The 12,978-nt window shown below is 45.4% G+C and overlaps 3 protein-coding genes across 3 annotated transcripts; all 3 read left to right on the top strand.

Annotated features, from left to right (window-relative positions):
- The first annotated feature begins 2,190 nt into the window (after positions 1 to 2,190).
- Positions 2,191 to 5,370, top strand: LOC124669462 (nucleosome assembly protein 1;1-like). Its single transcript, XM_047206076.1, has 12 exons — positions 2,191 to 2,316; positions 2,411 to 2,454; positions 2,602 to 2,694; positions 3,567 to 3,659; positions 3,760 to 3,850; positions 3,972 to 4,033; positions 4,117 to 4,301; positions 4,417 to 4,594; positions 4,687 to 4,730; positions 4,852 to 5,059; positions 5,161 to 5,178; positions 5,264 to 5,370. Exons 1-12 carry the CDS (start codon positions 2,250 to 2,252, stop codon positions 5,318 to 5,320), a joined length of 1,140 nt encoding a protein of 379 aa, XP_047062032.1. The 5' UTR covers positions 2,191 to 2,249; the 3' UTR covers positions 5,321 to 5,370.
- A 730-nt stretch (positions 5,371 to 6,100) lies between these two features.
- On the top strand, positions 6,101 to 7,914 carry LOC124669450. Its single transcript, XM_047206068.1, has 2 exons — positions 6,101 to 6,546; positions 7,594 to 7,914. The coding sequence occupies exons 1-2, from the start codon at positions 6,240 to 6,242 to the stop codon at positions 7,629 to 7,631; spliced, it is 345 nt and encodes a 114-aa protein (XP_047062024.1). The 5' UTR covers positions 6,101 to 6,239; the 3' UTR covers positions 7,632 to 7,914.
- Positions 7,915 to 9,713: 1,799 nt separating this feature from the next.
- On the top strand, positions 9,714 to 12,431 carry LOC124685058 (cysteine synthase-like). The gene is made up of 7 exons (XM_047219349.1): positions 9,714 to 9,929; positions 10,026 to 10,153; positions 10,546 to 10,748; positions 10,894 to 11,019; positions 11,124 to 11,282; positions 11,788 to 11,981; positions 12,160 to 12,431. The coding sequence occupies exons 1-7, from the start codon at positions 9,828 to 9,830 to the stop codon at positions 12,283 to 12,285; spliced, it is 1,038 nt and encodes a 345-aa protein (XP_047075305.1). The 5' UTR covers positions 9,714 to 9,827; the 3' UTR covers positions 12,286 to 12,431.
- The last annotated feature ends 547 nt before the right edge of the window (positions 12,432 to 12,978 follow it).

Below are 12,978 nucleotides of genomic sequence, written 5' to 3'. Positions count from 1 at the left end.
ATATGTTGTGTTTGTCGGGATCCGATGGATAGAGAATACTATGTTATGTTGATTATCAATCTATTACCTATGTGTTGTTTATGATCTTGCATGCTCTCCGTTATTAGTAGAGGCTCGGCCAAGTTTTTGCTCTTAACTCCAAGAGGGAGTATTTATGCTCGATAGTGGGTTCATGCCTCCATTAAATCCGGGACGATGATGTAAAGTTCTAAGGTTGTGGATGTGCTGTTGCCACTAGGGATAAAACATTGATGCTATGTCTAAGGATGTAGTTATTGATTACATTACGCACCATACTTAATGCAATTGTCCGTTGTTTTGCAACTTAATACTGGAAGGGGTTCGGATGATAACCCGAAGGTGGACTTTTTAGGCATAGATGCATGCCGGATAGCGGTCTATGTACTTTGTCGTAATGCCCAATTAAATCTCACAATACTCATCATATCATGTATGTGCATGGTCATGCCCTCTCTATTTGTCAATTGCTCGACTGTAATTTGTTCACCCAACATGCTATTTATCTTATGGGAGAGACACCTCTAGTGAACTGTGGACCCCGGTCCATTCTTTTACATCGAATACAATCTGTTGCAATACTTGTTTTATCTGTTTTCTTGCAAACAATCATCATCCACACTATACATCTAATCCTTTGTTACGAGCAAGCCGGTGAGATTGACAACCTCACTCGTTTCGTTGGGGCAAAGTACTTTGGTTGTGTTGTGCGAGTTCCACGTTGGCGCCGAATCTTCGGTGTTGCGCCGCACTACATGCCGCCGCCATCAACCTTCAACGTGCTTCTTGGCTCCTCCTGGTTCGATAAACCTTGGTTTCTTTCTGAGGGAAAACTTGCTGCTGTGCGCATCATACCTTCCTCTTGGGGTTCCCAACGAACGTGTGAGTTACACGCCATCATTGCTCATCATGCTAGCATAGGTTGTTGGTGCTCTTAGGCAAACCCCTTGTTGATAGGCTTTGAGCTAAACTAGTAAACACATGTGTAGTTTTATTCCGCCTAGTTTAGCTCTCAAGTAGAAGTTTTTATACACCGCTTATTCACCCCCCCTCTAGGTGACGTCCTAGTACATTCACCTCGGTCGCCTCCAAACCTCCCCACGACGGGAAACCACACTTCCCTCCCCGGTGAGTTCCTCCGATGACCTATTTAGAAGTAGTTCCAATGAACCTTGATGAACAACCTTGAGTAGAATGTAGGCAAGAATTAAACTTGGATTATCTTTGATTTTCTAGATCTTGTAGAGCATATGGTATTGACTGTTAGTGATTTTAATAGCTCAACACTTACACTCTAGGACCCTAGCATATACTCCACTATGTAGATATGTCGGATCACATTAGCACCCGTTTTTTGTGCCGAATAGAGACGAATGAGAATCACCATGTGATTCTCCACCAACATCCCAACCGTTTTACTTGCTGGCTGGCTTGGAACTGATCATAGCGGCCGAAGGGGTTCAGTGCCATGGAGCTCGCCCGGATAAGCACGACTGCTGGAGGAGCTCACACTCAGGGTCACGTCGGCAAGAGCTTAGAGGAGCTGACTACCTTGGAACTCGCTATCTTCGGGATACTAACTAGGCGGTTGCAGCATGGATGAGAAATGGGGACTGACTACTTGAAGAAGAAGGTGAATGAGAGACGGGTTGTCCTTTGGTTAGTTGAGCAGTTGCTGCGCTGTGTGGATGGTGAAGAGTACTATGAATGCATCTCTGCTAAACCGTCAGCCAATGTTAGAATAGACGTCCAATGTGGTAATACATACCGAATATCTAACTAGCGGTGGCGATGTTATCCTTGTGCGGAGAAGTGTTCTCCTATGTATTTTCGGTGTTATGCCTCACTTACTCCGTTGTATTATACTTGTACTTTTAGAAAATAATAATTACTTGTACTTATGTCCTGTTTGGATTAGTTTAACCCCATTTTTTTAATAATACAATACAATTAAGCAGGGGAAAGTTTGTAAAAAAGAAAGAAAACCACATGCGTGAATTCTCAATTATTAGCAAATAAGTCCAGAAAGCCATGCGAGTTTCCGAACTCTCCAGTCTGCAGGCACACCGGGGTGTAAAACGCAAACGCGCTCACCTCCTTCTTATACCCCGATGCTAGGGTTTTAGTTGGCCTCTCCTCGCTTCCTCGCCGCCCAACTCCCCTAGGGCTTTTCCTCCTCTCCTCGGCGGCGCGGCGGCGAAGCCCAATCAGACCTCACCGGAGCTCCAGCGATGGGCGGCGAGAAGAAGAGCGTCGACCTCTCCGACCTCAACAACCCCCTCCTCCCCGCCGCCGCCGGTAACCCCCGCGCCCCCGAGTCGTTTCCCCTCGCCCTTGCCCTTGCCGTTCCGTTTCCCTAATCGATCCCCCGTTTTCGTGTGCTTCGCTGCAGCCCTCAGCGCCGAGGACCGGGCCGGCCTCGTCAATGCCCTAAAGGTACGTCGATTCGTCTCGGAGGCGTACCCAATTTCCGATCGATTCCGGTGCCGTTGGCCGTTCCGCGCTGGGTTGTGATGTTTGGTGGCATTTTTTTTGGATCCCGTAGCTACGATTGTTCATCTCCCTTCTCCGATTTGATTGCAGGACAAGCTGCAGGGATTGGCGGATCACGCAGACCTGCTTGAGTCGCTGCCCCCCAATGTCAGGACGCGTGTCGAGTTTTTGAGGGGCATTCAGGTTCAGTAGGATTTACGCGCCTTATGTTTTAACATTTCTGATTTGATTATATGTTTTCTGTCTCTCTGTGCGAGAATTACTTCCTGGGGAAGTGCTTATATATGTGAAATGTATATATGTACTTTGTTTGTGGTAGGTCCAACCGTGTGATGGTTTGTAAGGATGAAAACCTTATTTCTGTTGTGTTAGCTAGTTCCTTTCAACCCAATAATCTCAATTCATACTCTCTTTTAGGGGTCAGAGCTTGTTGTTTGGTAGTATTACTAAGGCTAGTTAAGTTCGGATATGAGAATAAACTATTTACACAAAATAACGCATGATACAAGTTAGTATATACGTAAATAGCATCTGTGGTATTTCACACCTCAATAGATACTTTCAGACTATCACCCTGCAGTCTTGTTTTTGAATTAGATGCATAGAGCATTTTTGTGGGACATAAGCAAATGTTTAAGATTTGCCATTCAAATCTCAGTCATAAAAGTTAAGCCTCCAGTGTAATGAGGCTTGGTAGGACTTAGGTTTATATTTATTGGTTTGTTTTGGGGCTAGAAAGATTTGCTAAGTTAAGCTTCATGATTGAATGATTCAAACTCTGTTGGCATTTTTGTTGCTAGCATGTATTGCATACTTCGTTTGTGCCACTTTGGTTTGGTCATTCCTACTGTTCCTACTTTCCAGCATTTGTTTGCGCAGCTGACCTGTGTCATTTATCTGTGGCGGTTCACTGAGTAGTTTTATGTATAGTTTTCCATTTCTAGTGCATTGTTGTTGGACTAGAGTGATCAATGCCCCAAGTAAATTTTGCACTTCATTATTCTACAATTTTTTTGACTGCTTCTGAGTTACAATATTTATCTGTAATAATTCAGAGCCAACATGATGAGATGGAGGCGAAGTTTTTTGAGGAACGGACTGCCCTTGAAGATAAGTACCAGAAGCTGTATGAACCATTGTACACAAAGGTATACTTCTTCATGCTTTATAACGTTTCAGGTGAACATGTAATAATATTTACCCCATTTCCTGAAGTACATAGTGATGAGCTGTTTTGTGTGCTTTCAGAGGTATGAAATTGTAAACGGGGTTGTGGAGGTTGATGGTGCTGCTAAAGAACCAACCAGTGAAAAGGCTGCTGAAGGTGAAGATTCAGATGGTACGAAATCAAAGTTTACACATCCCCTTTGCATGCCCATTCCGATTTCAGATGGTACAAAATCAAAGTTTACACATCCTCTTTGCATGCCCATTCTGATTTGTGATTATACCTTTTTCAGCTAAAGGTGTACCAGATTTTTGGCTCACTGCTCTGAAAACAAATGAGATCCTGACTGAGGAGGTACTTCAGAGTGTGTGTTATTTTTGTAGGTGTTATCTTATCTTCATTAATGCATCACTGACTTGATAATTGCTCAACTTCAGATCCAAGAGCGTGATGAGGCTGTTTTGAAATATCTGAAGGATATCAAGTGGACTAGAATTGCTGACCCCAAGGGTTTCAAGCTCGAGTTTTTCTTTGATACAAACCCTTTCTTCAAGAACTCTGTCCTAACAAAGATCTATCATATGGTTGATGAAGATGACCCGATTTTGGAGAAAGCAATTGGGTTGGTATTTCTTTACTTAGTTGATGTTTTTGTGTATAGGGTTTTCATGTTCCACCGTAAGTGATATACCTTGTATTTGCATGTATATTAGACTCACACATTATCTGTACTGCAGGACTGAAATTGAGTGGTATCCTGGGAAAAATGTCACACAGAAGGTTCTAAAAAAGAAACCCAAGAAAGGTTCTAAGAATACGAAGCCTATTACCAAAATTGAAGAATGCGAGAGCTTCTTCAACTTTTTCAGCCCCCCAGAAGTACCTGAAGATGAGGAGGAGCTTGATGAAGATGCTGTATGTTTAAGATATGTTTTTTTTTTTTACATAGAGCATGCTATGCACTTTCATTGTTAACAATAAATGTTCTCCTTTGATCTGTGATGTAGGCGGATGAGCTTCAGGGTCAGATGGAGCATGATTATGATATTGGGTAAGTGCTATTCAAATTGTTTGTGTGCAGTGCTGTATCTGTCACATTGAGTTGTTATGTTATGTCTACGGAAGAGAGCCCTCCTAATGTTCTTTTGTTACTGTTGAAACTTGTCTTTTAGATCTACCATAAGGGACAAGATCATCCCTCATGCTGTTTCTTGGTTTACTGGTGAGGCTGTGCAAGCTGAGGATTTTGAGGATATGGAAGACGGTGACGAGGATGATGATGATGATGATGACGAGGATGATGATGATGAAGATGAGGATGAGGATGATGATGAAGACGAGGATGAAGATGATGAAGAACTAAGCAAACCCAAGAACAAGGTACTCTTATCTTTCAGTCATTGAACACACTTCTACTTGCTGCAACTCTACCGTGTTTAATGGACCTCGCTAATGCATTTCTTTTGTAATTGCCTGAGCAGGTGGCTGGCAAACCAAAGGTACACATTCGACACTAATATCACAATTCCTTTGTTCCATTTAGCAATGTTATTGTCTTATAACTCACGATGCATCGTCCACCAGGGAGCTGCAAAGGGTGGTGCACAAGGGGAACAGCCAACGGAGTGCAAGCAGCAGTAGAACGTTTCTGCACTGGGTTGATGCAGCATTTTTTCCATTGAACTGCCCAACGGAGTGTGCACGGGTGAGATCTTGTTGTGGATATACCATGGGCATTATTGGCGTAGCGGTTGTGCTGGTGGATGGTTTGGGAGCTTGTGATGATGTTAGCGTATTATGCTCAGTAGTCTAGTTATATTATATGCAGTCGAAGGACACCCTAAGATTGTGTAATTATGTTTGAACTCCAAATCCGAGCTCTTAGTATCGTGACATGATATTGCGTTGATTTATTGAATGCCATCGTCAAGTTGGTCGCTATTGGGTCTCTGGATGAAATCTGTGGACCTCTGTTTACTACGGTATTCAGTTACTGTTTTGAGGACGGTGCTGTTGGGCATGGTTTTTCATCTTGAAATGTGCTGCTTCATCGAGCACTGGAATGGTACTAGGCTGAGTTTTGTGTAAATAACGTGTTGATCTTACAAACTGCAATTCTCTGACGATCTTCAGCTACGGCTTGAGCTTGCAAATCTAAAGCACAGCAACCAGATCGACTTCGAACTTAATTGACATGTATACTACCCTCCGTTCCAAAGTTTGGAACAGAGAACAAAGATGCATGTTAGATTAAAGGAACGGAGAATGTAGAAGGAATAACCGATTAGTTACCACATGTTTTCTATTGGAGATTAGTGACCACAATATTTTTTTGATGGGAGGTTAGTTACCACATTTCCACTGGAGTTTGCAAGAACCGAAAACCGAGTGCTACGCTCCTACGGCCCAGTAAAGCGACCCGCAGCGGTTAACCGGGCCGGGCCTAGGGTCGCAGCCGGCGGTCTAACGAATCTTACCAGCCGTGCGGCGGCGGCATCGGCGTCGGCACTGGCACCCCCGGAGGCGCAACCCAAAGGAGAGCGATCAATCGAGCCGAGCGATGGCGGCGTTGCGGGGGATCGGCGCGAAGCTGTCGGAGAACCGGGAGAAGGTGACGAGCGCGCTGCTGCTGGGCTCGTTCGTGGCGCTGGCGGTGCGGTCGTCGGAGCAGCAGCGGGAGCTCGACGACCTGGAGGCCCGCAAGGCGTCCATCCGCGCCGCCAACTCCGCCATGTCCTCCGCCATGTGGGCATGGAGGGAGGAGCTCTTCGCGCTCGCCGCCAGGCCCTCACCGCCCATCACAGCCGCGCGGCTCCGCCACATCTACGGCGAGGAGGAGCCCGCCCTGCCCGCGCCCAAGCAGCCAGGTGGGTCTGCTTTCCCGCAGCGATATGCCTCGACCCTCTGCCAGATTTAGGGATTTCCTGCTCTGGTTATACTATGCCGATGCTAGTTTTATTCTGGATTCGATTGGTGGGTTGTGAAGTTAAAGTCAGCCTGTAGATTTTTAATCTGCTTATGCTTTGGTTACTCATTTATATGTCTCTTTCTGAAGCATCTGATGGTCGTATAGTAACCTTATTTGGATAATACATCAACAAGGATTGTGACATTAGGCTTCACATTTATAGACAGTGTCGAGTAGTGGGCTGCAAAGAGGGGTTGGATGTGCTATGTTCATTGATGAGTTTAGCACAGGTGGAGAACAAAGGGATGATTGACTGGAGCTGTCAGTGCGAAACTGTAAATGTCTTTGTTTATCCAGCACTGCATCATTTTCTACTTTGTGATCATATAGTTCATGTTATTCATCTGGCTGACATATCATGTTCGATTGGCATCGTAGTCCTCAGTGGTTTCGTTCTGGATAGTTTGTAGGTTATTAACTTGTTCATGTTTATGTTACCGTAGTAACTCAAAATGCTAGAAGGGGGATTTCACTCTGTACTTTTCATGTGACTCTTGTCCTTGTGTTATGTTGAAGTTCACATCATATTTGATTCATTGTTTAATCTAATGATAGCCAAAAGAGAGGCAACTACATGAACTGAATAAGTAGTTTATGGCATCAGTTCTGGATATATGCTCTTTTTATTGATTGTCATTTTGTTGAATTTACTTTGCTGAAGGTTTGAAGCTTGTCTCAAGCATGTCATAATTTGCATACACCGGCGCGTGTAACTTAACAACGCATCTTGCATACTAGCGCGCTCTTACATTGTACTTATGGACATTCCAGTTGTTGAACTGGTTGATATCTTCATACCATCACAATATCACATCAATACGCATTGATTGCAACACAAGAACTAGGAGAACAATCAGTTTGCCGTATAGTTTTTTGCTTAACGGTTTTATTGTGATCTTTTGATGCATTATGGTAGTAACAAAATATTTTCCCTTTTAATCTGCAGGCTCAGATGCCGAGGAGGAATCTATTACCATAGCATGAACTCTTTCCCATTATGTTGTAGAAGAGCAAAACTGGTCCTGGAAGCGACGAATCATTTGTTGAGTGAATCCAGAGTAATTTTTCGCTGAGTTGCAAACAGTGTTTGAGTTGATCTGACATAAGGAGTCATGTTGTTTCCTTGCGGTGCTGCTTTCTACAGCTCATGAGCAGCGCTGAGATAGTTATTTGAAGAGCCTCAAATGTTGTTGGTGTACTTCTACCTAGTTCCTGCCTGAACATGTTCGCATATATATCAATAATTACGAGATATTTAGATTTGGTACGGCTCAACTTGTCTTGTGTATTCGTAGCTTTCATGCTTATTTTGTTTCGTTTGTTCAGTTTCTTGGTTTCTTGGGACTCGGTATTAGAGCATCTCCACTCGTCCCCCCGACGAGGCCCCCAGGACGGCGATTTGTCATCCGGATGGACAAAAACGGTCCAGTCGCGCCCCCGGTTCCTCGTTTTCGTCCGGATTAGGCCTTTCATCCGTCCGGGGAGCCTAGGCCATCCCCGGCCCCCCGGGGAGCGCTCGGGGACTCTGGATGAGAGAAAATCGCGAGAAACGTTTGGTGGCCCCGACCTGTCGGCGACAATGGCATGGGTTTCTACGGCAATACCCTCGTCTTCCCGATCTACGACACTACCCTTGTCTTCCCGATCTACGGCAATACCATCGTCGAACGAAAGCTTTGAACTCTCAAGTGGTGCAACATAGTCAAATTATATATAATTCGAATAAACATAAAAATTACATATAAAAACTTTAAAACTAACTTTAACTAATTCTTCTTCCTAGATGGCCCCGCCTCATCGTCGTGGCGGCGACGCTTCCGGCTCGTCACCTCCTCGTCGGAGGAAGTTGAGTCCTTAGCGTCCTCATCAGCCTCTGCGTCCTCCTCCTCCTCCGCCTGCTCCTCGGCTTCTTCCTCGGCCTGCTCCTCGGCCGGCTCCTCGGCCTGCTCCTCGGCCTCTTCGTCCTCCTCCTCGTCGTCATCCCATTCGTCCTCGCTGGCCGGCGGGGGGGAATCGTCGCTGCTGGACGATGCAGCTTGATCCCACCAATGGCGCCATCCAGGCGGCTTCCCCTCGCTGTCGGTGTCCGATGGCCAAGAGCAATCGCTCATGGTTGACAGAAGATGGTGAGGAGAGAATAGATGAATTGCGTCGGCCGTTCGAAACCGTATATGTAGGTCTCTCGACGAAGAGAGCGGCGGTTGCTCTTCCTCGGAGTTCATGCTCCATTACGGCGGTTGTCGCGTCGAGGCGACTTCGACCGTTCCCGAAGAGGCGTTTGGGCTCTCCAGACCACTTCGCGGACCATTACGGCGGTTCAAAGCGACGAGGGCACTCCGACGGTTGCCCTTCCCGGCGACACCGTCGCTATGCACGCGGTGGGTGAAGGCGACCATGGGCTCGCCACTGGGAAAATGGGCCTCCCAGGCCAAAAAATACATCCATCCGGAGCGCCAGATTTTGGCCTGGGGAGCCCCAACGGCTGGGATGCTCTTAGACACATGAAAAGGGCCAAGGCTCCGGAAAATACCTATGCTTGGCTTATTCGCTTGGATTGGATGCTATGTTGGTGGATCGGAAAAATACCCCAGTTTTGTCATGCTGGTTGTACGTTGCAATATCTTATGCGGTGCCATTGGTCGCTCCATTTGATTGCTTGGCCCTTCTGTTCATAGTCTAATGCTAAGCCATAGAGAACAGCACCCTCAATTTTTTTTATCGAGCTATAAGACTAAGCTTGAGTATTGATCGATTCTATTTTTTTGCATTTTTTCTTCCAAAATCGATGGTATGCGTATCACGTAATCGAAAAACACCACGAATCGAGGCCGTTTGACTCGGTAGGATCGTGACCTGCTGCAAAGTTTGACATTGCATGCCTAATAAAATCCTCGTTCTCCGAGTGGCAGTCCACTGGATAAGGGAGGCACGGAAGGTAAAGGGAAAATGGCGGCAAAAGGGCATGTTCTTGATCCTTTAAACAAACAAACAGGCATGGGGTAGAGCGGAGTTGCGCATATAAGCCTGCAAGCAACGACATCCCCAAAAAAAAAATAGTGCCAATTTTAGTGCCAATTTGGCTAAGCAGGACAGAGTCACCAGTCGTCGCTGTGCTCCCCCTGTCTCCTACTCCCGTGAGAAACCAAGAAGCAAGCCAGCGACCTCCAAGCAGCAGAATCCATGGCGCCGGGAGGGGAGGCGGAGATTGGCAGGAGAGGCGTTCCTTCCCTGCTCGGCGACGGCGGAATCGGGCAGGAACACATCGCGTCCGACGTCACCCAGGCAAACCTCACCCACTCGTTCTATCCGTCCTATATTTTTTAATCGATATATTGGATATTTTGGAGAGGCTCATGTGGCGGAGCTGTTTTGCTTCAGCTCATAGGATGGACGCCGCTGATCGAGCTCAAGCGGATCGCCGGGAAGGACGGAGTGGGTGCCCGGATCGTCGGCAAGATCGAGGCCTACCAGCCACTCTGCTCCGTCAAGGATCGCAGCGCTTTGAGGTACTGTTAACCCAGCTCATTTTGATTAGTCTCGTTTCTTTTCAGAGATCTTTGGGATGTGATTAGATTAGAGAGCTAGTTTTTTTTAGTTCAGCAAGTGAGGTGTATGATAGGATACAGTTGAGCTAATTAAGAACCCAACCTCAAGTGAACTACAATTCATTTTGAGGAAAGGTCAACGAGGGGCAAAAGCACGCCTGAACGAAGTTTCCACTTAGGCCAGGATTAAGGCTTTCTGTAAACCACCATTTTTATTGTTTATATTTAGGAATTTGTGGTGGTAAATTTTAACAAGGCAGTAATTTCAAGGAAGTATATATCTTCTTGCACTTTCCAGAATTGATTTTGCAGGTATTGGGAAATATGAAATTATTTATTCATATGTTCTTCAGGATGATCGAAGATGCTGAAGAGAAAGGGTTGATTTCACCCGGTGTCACGACTCTGGTAGAGCCAACGAGCGGGAATTTGGGGCTAGGACTGATTCTCATTGCTCTGAGCAAAGGTTACAGGTTCGTCGCGGTGATGCCGGGCCTGTACTCGCTTGATAAGCAGATCCTGTTGAGATACATGGGTGCTGAGTTGTTCTTAACCGGTAAGATTGATAGCATCAGCGTTGTCGCTTCCTGTCCCAAAGATAAACAAATGTTTACTTGCTTGCTTGGGTCTGTTTTTCTTCTTCTTGCAATCAGTGTGACTAGTATTTGTAACCTTGTCCATTTGGTGTTACCACATGGCAGATCCAGCACTCGGTTTTCCGGGAATAATGGACAAGGTCGAACAGCTGAAGAAAGAATTACCCAACGTACATGTTCTTGATCAGTTCTCCAATCCAGCAAATCCTGATGCACACATCAGATGGACTGGTACTGTCTCAGGATGACTTGACACATGATGTTCACAAGAAAGGAGTACTTCCGTGTTGACCTATTTTTGCAGGTTAGCTCTTAAAGATGTATCCCATTTTCAGGTCCTGAGATTTGGAAGGATACTGCTGGAAAGGTGGACATTTTTGTTGCCGGTTCAGGCTCAGGAGGTACAGTATCTGGTGTCGGAAAGTATCTGAAGTTACAAAACCCAAATGTGAAGATCATTTGTGTGGAACCAGCTGAGAGTCCAGTAATTGCAGGTAAACTATCTGATGTTTGACTCCAAATCAAGAACCACATACCCCATAACCCTTAGAAATCACCAGCAATGACTGTTTAAAGTCAGATAAACAGTTTTCACTTTTCAGTGCTTCTATGCTCCATAGAAATAAAGTAACAGATCATCATATTAAATGATAGAGAACCCGCAGAACGATTTGGATATAATATTTGCTACGAAGAGGATTACTTTTTTCCCCATCGTGGGTGTAATTCTCTTGGTGTTTACTATTCAGTCCATTAGTTTCTTTTGTAATCTGAAAAGGATTGTGTTCATTTGTTACATAGGAAATTATTAAGTGCCAATAAAATGTGCTTCGTCATATCTTTATGATTGAAATCTTTGGTCCAGATAATTATATGGCTCCACATTTGCTTCAGATTATGTGGTACCAGTTACTAAAATCACTAGAACAACGATGAAATAGTACGGCAGTAACAGTGACAATATTTTGCCTACTTGCCTTACATGTTTGCATTGTTAAGGTGGGGAGCCAGGCAAGCATAAAATCCAGGGAATAGGACCAGGGTTCATACCAGAGATCTTGGACACCTCGGTCATTGATGAAGCAGTCAGTGTGACCACTGAGGATGCAATGGCGAACGCGAGGAGGTTGGCAATGGAAGAAGGCCTGCTTGTGGGCATATCTTCTGGAGCTAATTTGGCAGCTTGCTTGAAGGTTCACATCTCCTATCTAATTTACTTCCATTTCTTTATACTTGATATTTCAGCCATGATTAATGTCCGGTTCAGAAATACATTTAAAGAAATAAAAAAAGGCTAGTGACTTTCTTTTATTTCTATTTTTATTTATTCTCTGGTCTTCAATAACCCTTCCGAGTCAAATGTATCTTTAGGTCGCAGCAAGAGAAGAGAACAAGGGGAAGATGATTGTGACCATGTTCCCTAGCGGAGGCGAGCGATACATGAACTCGGACCTCTTTGCCACTGTAAGAGAAGAGTGTGTGGCCATGACCTTTTGATCTCACATTTTATTCAGAAGAGTTGTATGTACAAAGTAGATGTGTCTGGTTACCATGATGTGTTGCACGATCTTGCTACGGAGTTCATCTACAAGGTTCCATGAATTTTTATCTGTCAAAAAATAAATGTCCATGAATTATTACCAGATCATCTGATGCCAAGATCGATGGCACCAAAACAGGAGATCTATGTTGTGAAATTTACCTGTTAGTTCTTTGGTGCATGTATAAATTTGTGCTTTGGTGAATCCTAAGAGTCATGTTCCTAGTTGATTTCCCACCTTTCAACAATAGTGAGGTGTTTCCTTCCGGTTAGACAAATCAGCTCGATGAGCTTCCTAGGATTCCGTGTGAGGCCCGCCAGCAATTTCGCGGCAGAAATAACCACCGGACCACCGGTAGCATGAGCTACTAGCTCGGCACCTTCGATTCGGCGGACGAAGTAGTGCTGGCCCGACACCTTCGATTCGGTAGATGAAGCAGTGCACGTCTACGATGCCGCCACGTGGTGGTTTGGCCGGTCACGCCGGAACCGCAATTTCCCGGAGATCCTGACCCGGGCTGACGCGGAGAGTTTGGCGCCAGCGTGGAGGAAGATGAACGCATGATGACGGAGTGGAGGCTCCACCCGGAAGACATGGAGCAAGAGGAGGCCTTTCGGGAGGAGAGTAAAGCGGCAAGGGAGGCAAAGAG

Source organism: Lolium rigidum, chromosome 1 (assembly GCF_022539505.1).
Source record: "Lolium rigidum isolate FL_2022 chromosome 1, APGP_CSIRO_Lrig_0.1, whole genome shotgun sequence".
Taxonomy (NCBI): Eukaryota; Viridiplantae; Streptophyta; class Magnoliopsida; order Poales; family Poaceae; genus Lolium; species Lolium rigidum.
The sequence above is the reverse complement of the archived record's forward strand: the minus strand, read 5'-3'. Positions and strand labels throughout refer to the sequence as shown.